Source organism: Thalassophryne amazonica, chromosome 19 (assembly GCF_902500255.1).
Source record: "Thalassophryne amazonica chromosome 19, fThaAma1.1, whole genome shotgun sequence".
Lineage (NCBI taxonomy): Eukaryota > Metazoa > Chordata > Actinopteri > Batrachoidiformes > Batrachoididae > Thalassophryne > Thalassophryne amazonica.
This window is the reverse complement of record NC_047121.1, coordinates 62195562-62206058: the sequence shown is the minus strand read 5'-3', so window position 1 is coordinate 62206058 and position 10497 is coordinate 62195562. Positions and strand designations below refer to the sequence as shown.

General features: G+C 38.6%; 1 protein-coding gene across 1 annotated transcript in view; it reads right to left on the bottom strand.

Annotated features, from left to right (window-relative positions):
- Positions 1–9317: 9317 nt before the first annotated feature.
- LOC117532313 (ryanodine receptor 3-like) overlaps positions 9318–10497 on the bottom strand; it is a 323993-nt gene continuing 322813 nt past the window's right edge. Inside the window, 1 exon segment of the mRNA XM_034195633.1 lies at positions 9318–10352. Within this exon segment, the coding sequence (XP_034051524.1) occupies positions 10257–10352 (96 nt within the window). The 3' untranslated portion in view covers positions 9318–10256.

The window sequence follows — 10497 nt, the reverse complement described above, 5'->3', positions numbered from 1 at the left end:
ATTTTGTAATGAAAGAACGTGCGGGCAGAGTCGCATGTCGGGCCGGACCCGACCGCGGGGGGTCGCGACAGGAAAAACACCTCCGTTGGAAACCTTAACGGACAAGTTGGAACATGCCCAAGCTGTTAAACAATTTCTCAGTTACTCACTTGTTGAAAGCCATCAAAAGCCGCCTGAATTTTACAAATGGTTTTCAACACAGAGGTGTTTTTCCTGTCGCGGCGCACACAGATTCACCAAGTCGTCACAGAAACGACTCGGCGAATTTGCGCGCACGTCTTTCATTAAAAAATGTCCTTAAACAGTGGAATGTCCGCATAAAGTCCTCATGTCGGCCTCTTCTGAATCTTCTCTGTTCTCTCACGACGTCCTGGGTGAATTAAGCCTTAAATTAGAATGTTTTCAGGTTGAAACAGGTCGACGACGGCGCCTGGAAGCGCTGCAGGACGTCCTGCTCCGTGGGAAGTCCTTACAGCGACAGAAACACCCCATAATCTCTCATCAGCCGTTAAACTTTTCACCGAAAACCAGCTGAATTTCTCGACTAGTATCCACTCGGATATTACTCACAGATCCAGAAAAATTTTTGATAAAGCAACGCGCGCCGTCTGGAGCAGCGTGTGAAACAAAGGAATTCAGCCGAGAGGGCGGGATCACATCTCACTCAAGGCCTGCCCACAGGGAAATGACGTCACTGACACGCGTGAAAAACTCACTCGTGCACGAGGGTTCAAGCATGATTGGTGTAATCGCACGTCATTCAAATCCATATAGTTAAAAAAAAATAAAAGGGTCGGTTAGTTTTATAAGATACCTCGTATATTCTTTTGTGACTCTAAGTGAAAAAAAAATGTGGTAACAATGAGAAGATAACTGAGTTAAAGTCTTGAACAACATAATATATCATATAGGGAACAAAATACCCCCGGCAGGTCTCTGCAACCTACAATCTTCAGTAAATTAACTGCACTTAAATGTACAGCATTAAATGGAAAACCTCATCGGGTATCATTCAGAACAACTGTGAAGCAGATCCAGATTGGTTTGGATTTAATTTATTTGGCAAAAAACTACATGTACATAAAATACATAAAACAACCACACTGAGGATCGCACGGGAAAACATAAAACCTCTTTCATGGCAAAACATGATTCAGCAGCACAAAATATACATTAATCTATTGGTTTGTGATATTCTCACGAAAAGTGCAAAATGTCTGTTATGGGAGCACAAATTTATTCTAATACATTCTGTGACGGCTGCACAAAATAAAAGTGAAGTGGTGGAGTCGGGGGTAGTTATGGTTACGGTTAGGGGAAGGAGAAGGAGTAGGGTGCTGTTATGGGCGTTATAGGTTCTATATATACTAGACCAGCCAAAAACGAAAACAAAACATAAATTATGGACACACACACACACACACACACACACACACACACACACACACACACCACACACACACACACACACACACACACACACACACACACACACACACACACACACAAACATACAATCCCCTAGTTACTCCCAGTGTGTATTGAGTGCCTTGTATGGCAGCACCCTGACATCGGGGTGAATGTGAGGCATTAATGTAAAGCGCTTTGAGTTTTTAACAGTTTTAACGTAAATTTTAGCATATTTATTACCAACTATGAACTTTTTAAACTAATTATGAATATTATAAATGAGAAAACACAGATTGTCTATGGTCTCGAGGAGCACTCACTCTGCAAAAACACAAAATTGCTCATTTCTGAAGCTGACTTATCACTCGGTTAGCTTTTCTTCAATTACAGTTTTTAACAGTTTCAACGTAAATTTTAGCATATTTATTACCAACTATGAACTTTTTAAACTAACTTATGAATATTAGAAATGAGAAAACACAGATTGTCTATGGTCTCGAGGAGCACTCACTCTGCAAAAACACAAAATTGCTCATTTCTGAAGATGACATCACTTGGTTAGCTTTTCTTCAATTACAGTTTTTAACAGTTTTAACGTAAATTTTCAGCATATTTATTACCAACTATGAACTTTTTTAACTAACTTATGAATATTATAAATGAGAAAACACAGATTGTCTATGGTCTAGAGGAGCACTCACTCTGCAAAAACATAAAATTGCTCATTTCTGAAGATGACTTATCACTCGGTTAGCTTTTCTTCAATTACAGTTTTTAATAGTTTTAACGTAAATTTTAGCATATTTATTACCAACTATGAACTTTTTTTTAACTAACTTATGAATATTATAAATGAGAAAACACAGATTGTCTATGGTCTCGAGGAGCACTCACTCTGGAAAAACACAAAATTGCTCATTTCTGAAGATGACTTATCACTCGGTTAGCTTTTCTTCAATTACAGTTAACAGTTTCAACATAACTTTTAGCATATTTATTACCAACTATGAACTTTTTAAACTAACTTATGAATATTATAAATGAGAAAACACAGATTGTCTATGGTCTCGAGGACCACTCACTCTGCAAAAACACAATATTGCTCATTTCTGAAGATGACTTATCACTCGGTTAGCTTTTCTTCAATTACAGTTAACAGTTTCAACATAACTTTTAGCATATTTATTACCAACTATGAACTTTTTAAACTAACTTATATTATAAATGAGAAAACACAGATTGTCTATGGTCTCGAGGACCACTCACTCTGCAAAAACACAATATTGCTCATTTGTGAAGATGACTTATCACTCGGTTAGCTTTTCTTCAATTACAGTTTTTAACAGTTTTAATGTAAATCTTAGCATATTTATTACCAATTATGAACTTTTTTAACTAACGTATGAATATTATAAAAGAAAACACATAGAATGTCTATGGTGCTGAAGAGCACTCACTCTGCAACAACATGAAATTGCTCATTTCTGAAGACGAGGTCTCACTCGGTTAGCTTTTCTTCAATTACAGTTTTTAACAGTTTCAACATAAATTTTAGCATATTTATTGCCAACTATGAACTTTTTAAACTAACATGAATATTATAAATGAGAAAACACAGATTGTCTCTGGTCTCCAGGAGCACTCACTCTGCAAAAACACAAAATTGCTCATTTCTGAAGATGACTTATCACTCGGTTAGCTTTTCTTCAATTACAGTTTTTAACAGTTTTAATGGAAATTTAAGCATATTTATTACCAACTATTAACTTTTTAACTAACTTATGAATATTATAAAAGAAAACATAGATTTTCTATGGTCTGGAGGACCACTCACTCTGCAACAACACAAAATTGCTCATTTCTGAAGACGAGGTCTCACTCAGTTAGCATTCCTTCAATTCCAGTTTTTACAGTTTCAACATAAATTTTAGCATATTTATTACCAACTATGAACTTTTTTTTAACGAACTTTTGAATATTATAAATGTCTTCCTCAAAGGCATGACACTCCCCGCTTGATATAATCACATTATATCGCCACCAATCGAAAAATAACACACAAAACACTTCCACTGCAACATGGCATTCAATATGTCACTCAGTCTCTGACAGTCGGACTATAAGCTGTGAAATAGGTCTTAAGAACACCTTTGCAGTCCCTTCTTTTCTAATCTGCACTTCCACTTTGTGGACTTTTCCGTTGCTGCTGGGAAGCATTTTTACAAGTCCCATTTGCCATTTGTTCCTGTTTATTTGAGCATCCTTCAACAGGATGACATCTTTCTTTTATTGCGGTGGTTTTCAGTCCATTTTGTTCATTTCTGCAAGGTTGACAAATATTCACATTTCACATCTTCCAAAATGTATCTGTCAGTTGATTTACTCATTTCCACTGTTTCCCAAACAACTGTCCAGATGAGAAGTTTCTGGGTGGTGCAGACTGCAGACACTGTGTTTGACTTTTGTGTGCGTAACATTGGACAGTCTGGATCTGTTGATACTGGGACAAGAGGTCTCACACTAATTACAGCCATGACCTCGGCCATGAACGTGCTCAAAACCTCATGAGTGGTGTGTGTGTGTGTGTGTATGATAAGATATATAAAAAGGTTATGTCTCTTCCAGGGTCCCAGAAGAAAAATTTTAACGTCAAAATAATTTCACATAAAAAAAAAAAAATCTAAAAATCTGTGCCAACAAGATAGAGTACCAAATTCATAAAATATTAGTCGAGTATGATATATAGTATTTTAATAACATAGAAAACAATATGCCTAGGCTTTTAATAAATCATCAGAACAGCAAAAATAAAAGTTAAATTCATACAGTTCTATGACCTCCACCAGTAATTTGTGGAAAATATTTGTAAATGTAGCTGCTACATACATTTTTAAAGAGTTGTTTACTGTTGTCATCATTGCTGTTTCTCGAGCATTAATGTGACGCCCTCGGAGAGAAGAACCAGAGCAGCAGCTCCTTGGTACGGGGATAAAATGAATAAATAAATAAATAAACAAAGATTAATTAACAACTCCGTGAAAAGTGACCAATTAATCTTCATTTTCTGCCAACAACATTCACAGGACTGGATGTTTCTTAAATTAGATGATGGCAACATCCATTTTAAGGGCAATTAGGCTGTCAGGCGAAGGAACACAGCATGCCGTTACTGCATAAATAGCATTATAAAGGTCATCATGCTTGTTTAATTAGGTGAAATTAACTGAATTATACCTCTTCCTGTTTTGTCAACTTCCATGTTTTTTAAAAAAAAAAAGCAAGTTGTTTTGGGTTTTTTGTTTTTGGGTGTCATTTACGGACGTGAAGATCAACAGGACTCAACAACACATCAATGTGCGGCGTCTTGTCGCATGTTGGTGGTTTCTCTGCAGGTGACAGTGTGAGTCAAAGCTTCTCTCTCACTCTGTCTTTCTTTAATGTTTGTTTCACAGAATCTGTCGGTGCACAGCGCTGAGCGCCCCGCAGAGCTGCCAGCACACATTCCAACAGCAACATTTTTCAGCTGAATTACATCGGCAGCAATTAAAAAATCGCCATGCAGGACACATGGCGAGAACAGTGGTCAAACATTTACTGCAACCTCATTATTTTGGTTTTGTTAGATTGAAAAAACAAACAAACAAACAAAAAAAAAATCCCAAAAGAAATCTACGCTTGGTGAATTTAGTCAGATCTACACATTATTGCTGCTTCCAGCTGTGGAATTAAAGTGTTCAAAACTCTTTTTATGTTATATTCACTAATTGGAGCCAAACCTATATGGTTTGTGCTGTGCAGAGTTGAGCAACAGAGTCTTTGATTTATTTCCTGTGAATTCTGGTGTTCCTCAGGGATGAGTTTGTGCTCCCATTGGGTTCAGTTCTTGCATGGACTGGATGTTGGGTAGTGGAATCTGGTAACTTGTCAGCGAGGAAAGGTTTATTGATCTCGACTTTGTGGGTGATGCTGTGATCTTCAAGGATTCAAACATTGTCCTGTTTGAGGCACTTGAGCAGGTGAGTGAACAGTCAGCATGTCTGAATTTGTCATTATCCAAGATTCAATCTTTTACTGACTTGCTGGACTCAGCCAGCAGAACTGTATGCTGTGATCATCCCACAGAGACATTCAGTAATCTCAACAGTAACATCCATGTCTTTGGGCCTTTGAAATAAGAGATGACTGGGAACAGTTTATGGATCCTTGAAGTCACTGGATATAGGTGTTTGGTGATGCCAAACACCCATGCAAGAGAATGAATGCCGAAGTCTTAAATGGACTGCATTTATATAGCGCTTTTCCATCTCAATCAGCTCAAAGCGCTTTACACATCAGTGCCTCACATTCTCCCCGATGTCAGGCTGCTGCCATGCAAGGTGCCCACTACACACCGGGAGCAACAAAGGGGATTAAGGACCTTGCCCAAGGGCATTTGAACTGAGGATCCTCTGGTCTCAAGCCCAGTGATTAACCAATAGACCATCACCTCCCCTATCTTTAGTCTTTAGTGTCATTCTGCTTCCTGTCTTACTGTATGGGTATGAGATCTGGATGTTAACCAGTGACCTAAGGTGATGACAAGACATCTCTAGTCCTTCGTTAATTGCTTGGGTGCTCCAAAGACTTAGATGGGGCATACTACTTAAATCATGCTACATAGCTACAATGCTTTGGACATATGGTACGTTTCTCAGGGTATGATCCAGAATGCAGGTGCCTCATTGTTGCGGACCTGAGCAACTGGGAAAGCATCAAGGGTACACCCACAATTCACCTAGCTGTAACACATAGATGCGTACTTTCAACAGGTGCAGATAGACCAGCTGTCTGCTTGGGAGGCAACCATTTTTCCTGAAATGCAACACGTCTCCTGTGTTGTGTTATTCAACCTTCAGCCTCCCCATGTGCCTGCATCATTTTGGAACCATTTTGGAGAACAAGCCCTGTCAACTCGGTAACAATTTAAACACATCAACTAATATAAGCAACAGGTTGGTTGCCATTGTGCCCCACTGCAACCTGTACTCAAGATTAATCAGTTTCAGTGTTTTTCATTATGAAGTTTGGAACTATTTAGAAACAACTTGCATTGTAGTGACACAAACGTAAGCAACAATAACATATTTCAAATCAAATGCAAAACTCTCACCATCACTGTACAGGGCAGTGACAGGACAGGGTTTATGACATACTTTAGAAACACAAGCTAAATATTTGTAATATTAGCTGAAACATAAGTGGACCTCATCAAGTACTTCGAGAGGAAAATGAATGTCGCGTCCCGATAAATTTCCAATAAATTGCTGCCTACAGGCGCATTAAAATTTAATAGGTGTAATATTTCCGCACTAATTTAATTGCTTAATTCTTGCTGTATCATATTCAGAATGGATTCCCACAGGTTTCGTTGTATGAAGTTATTGAGAATGATCACGTTAGTGATTTTCCACTTCATTGTTTTCCCCAGACACTATAATGAGCACATAATATGCTGAATTAAATTTGCTTTTTAGAGCATAAAACAGCAAAACTTTATACCGAGTTACCTATACTGCTTTTAACAGTGCAATTACAATGAAGGAAAACCATAAATTATGGCAGTATTTGAAATAAATTAGTACAAAATGTGGCTGCATTCATTGCTTCAATGTACGGTCAAGCCCATAAGTATTTGGACTTTTTTTGTCATTGGATGCATTTATCTAAACTTTCAGCCCAATTTCAAGGGGTTTAACAAAAATATCCCATAATCATACAGGAATTTTGCCATTTCTATACACAGTTCACCTGTTTTCAAAGGTCATAAGTATTTGGACAAAGTAAATATTGCATTATTCTTCAACAATTTTCTTTAAATATGCCTTTGATTTATTTTGCATTAATCATTATAAATACAAGAAGTATCAATCTGTATCAAGTAGGCAGTTCTGCAAAACCGAGTGTGCAAGAAGCCACCAAGATACCCATGACAACAATGAAGGCGTTATAAGTTATAGGTGATTTCAGCAAGCGTGCAACTTTTATCTGTTGTATCCCGAGTTACAGAGCTTCATGGTGGAATGGAATCAATAAAGGATTTTTTAGAAAATGTGTAACTGGTAGGGTCAGGCCAGGCAGTTATCGACTGTACTGTACTGTGTGCCACAAAGCAGCATGAGTCTATAAGAACCAAGAGGTGTTGGAGGCCCACGTAGAGGATCCAGCGCTGCTTGCAGCGGCAGGCTGCAGCACTACGTGGTGCCTGGGTTGTGGTGATATGATGCAAGCTGACAGGTAGGTGGCAGGCACCATGGGTAATGGGGCTAAAACTCCCATTTTGCACTAGGCTGAGACCCTGCACGACCTCTCGGGCTGTTCAGCAGTACTACGCAGTTACTGCTTGTGCCGACGCCACAATGCACAGCCGCAGAAATGGACACAGTTTCTAGTTTCTCAGGATCTCAGTGGAAATTTCTAAATTTGAGCCTCAAATTAATGTGACCAGTTTTATTAAATGAAAATCGGGAACATTTTAAGGTCAACAGTCAGTCTATCATTAAATGCTTTAAGTGAGGGCAAAAACAGTTTCATGCTTTCTGTGTTTTGACCATGGTAACTTGTATCGTAATAAACTACCCATATCCGCCCACCCGCTTTTAATTAAAGTTGATTAAATGTGCATCCTAAAAAAAAATACCCACATAGAAAATGCAAAAAATAATGAGTTTTCATTACAGTTTTCTCTTTGCTTTCGCCGTCTCTTACCTGTGACAACATCATCAGTGTGCTCTGGTGGTTGAGGTATGACAGTGAAGTCAGTTTGAGAGTTTGCAGTAGGAGAGTTGAGCACAAGGCGGAACAGATATGCCACCATCTGGCACTAAGTGGGTGAGTTACTTGTGATTTATTTTTTATTTGTGAGGAACTCAGACAATTTATTTGAAATATGCGGAGGTGTGGGCGTTCTGACGAACATAATATTGGCCAAGCTTGTGCTTCTGCCCACCCCCTCTTTAGGCAGGGTGTCCAATGCGTGAGTATGGTAACCATATCAGAAACTCAGTCACCCTTGATGCCTGCCAAATGTGGGAGCATACATCCAAGGAGATCAAATCAGTGAGGTCTGACAGTGGGGGACCCAATGGAGCATTTGGTAATGTTTCTTGGCACGGGCTGTAAGCTACACTTCTCAGGAGAGTCTGTTCCGTTGCAACTTCTTATACCACGAGTCTCTCTCTTTGCTGTCTCTTGCTACCAGGTGGAGTTGTCGATGGCAAAACATTGGAGGTCGTCTTTTGACCTTTTGAGAGGTCCACCTCAATCTTATTCATGATTTAAGAAATGTACCTATAAATCAGCTACCTACTATATTGCCTGGTAGTACAATTCTACATTGGTATGTTTCTTAATCCCGTCCCGACTAACTCTGGGTTACTTCCTGGCTTGAAAATATATTTTTGGCGAGGTTGTGGATTCACTTCAAACTTCTGAGTTTAACAGTTTTTTTTCTAAAACTATGAAAGCAAGTGATTAGCAATTAAAGAGGAGTGATATGAAGCTGTTATATCAAGCACTGAGGCCTCTCTTTTGGCCAAAACAAGCACAACACAAGACGTCTGCCCATCTGCTTTGTGGTTCTGTTCTGATCTGCTTTTACTTCACAGTTAAGAATGGGAACATTTTGCGGGAACAGTTCCAGACTCGGTACAGGTTCTCAAAAATAGGGAATGTCCCAGAAAAACGGTGACATCTGGTCACCTACCACAAAATAAATAAATAATTGTGTCTTCCTACTTTCAGGACTGAAATGCAGAAATGAGCTTTTAGGGTTGTAATTGGCTGAGGAAAAACTCAAAAAAAGCATCTGGATTCAGAAAATCAAATCTAACTTTTTTTTAATGCGAAGGAACACTTATGCAACTAACAACTTTTTTGCATTGATTTATTTCTTTTTGTCTTCAAATAAAATGCACAGATCAGCAAAGCTACTACATACAAATAGCCATACAATATAATATCATTTTCAATGCTTTAAGATGTCCAGTAAATTCTGAAACGTTATCTCGGAAAAGTGTCACTTTGTACACTACGTATCTCGAGTGTTTGCACTTAAGATGCTGCATTCAGCAAAAAAAAAAAAAAAAAAAATCAGCTCAGTGCTCTTCTTTTTTTTGTTTCAATGAAAAATTTCAGCCAAACTACATATCAGAACAGTTCCAGGAAAATTACTGTACTTACATACAATAAAGAAAAACAAAGGTTTTGCATAGCTTCATTGTAATGTAGATACAGTACTGTAAGGCACTTCATGAAAAAATAGGCATCTTTATCTGACATAATAAATCTTTTTTGCCACTTCATTCATAAAACTTCTCAATATGCATGGTTATAACATTACGTTGTAGAGCACTAGACAAAAGTACGATACCTCTCCACATATCTTTTGGCATCAAATTCAACATTCTAAAAACACTGAAATTGCTGTCTTGTGCATAATATGACACACAATGTCCTCTAACCCCACACAACCCAGTGTTTCTCATGAAAGAAAAAATAAATATTGTGCAATGTTTTAGGGTTATGTGGAGTAAAAGGCGACATGCTGTCAAAAACGAGAAAACGGTCCTTAAACGTATTATAAATAAAACGTACGGGCAAGCTACAGTTCATTTCAACACAGGCTGGCACTGCACCAGAGGTGACCCTGGCGGGAGACACGCGTCTTCAGTTTGACTTTAAAATGTCTCTCCTCAGACCAGACCTAAGCTTTGCTGGGTGTGTGTGGCGCTGTAGTCCAGCACCCTACACGGGGGGCTACAAGTTCCAGCAGCCTTGTTAAGAATGAAGGTGGAGAAAACAGATTGGCTTTACCCAAGCTGATCCTCATACTGTTTACGGAAACAGTCCCCAGCTGGGAAGAAATCCCAACAACGCTCCTGGTACATTTTCCACACGTATGACTCCTGGATGCAGATAAAGCAAAAACAAAACACGTAGTTAACACCAAAGTTATTATCCGAGTTACTCAAAACGTATGTGCAGGTGTAGCTTTGCACAGCATCTCTAAAGAGGAGTTCAAACTATTGAGGATAAGACAGATCGGCCTTG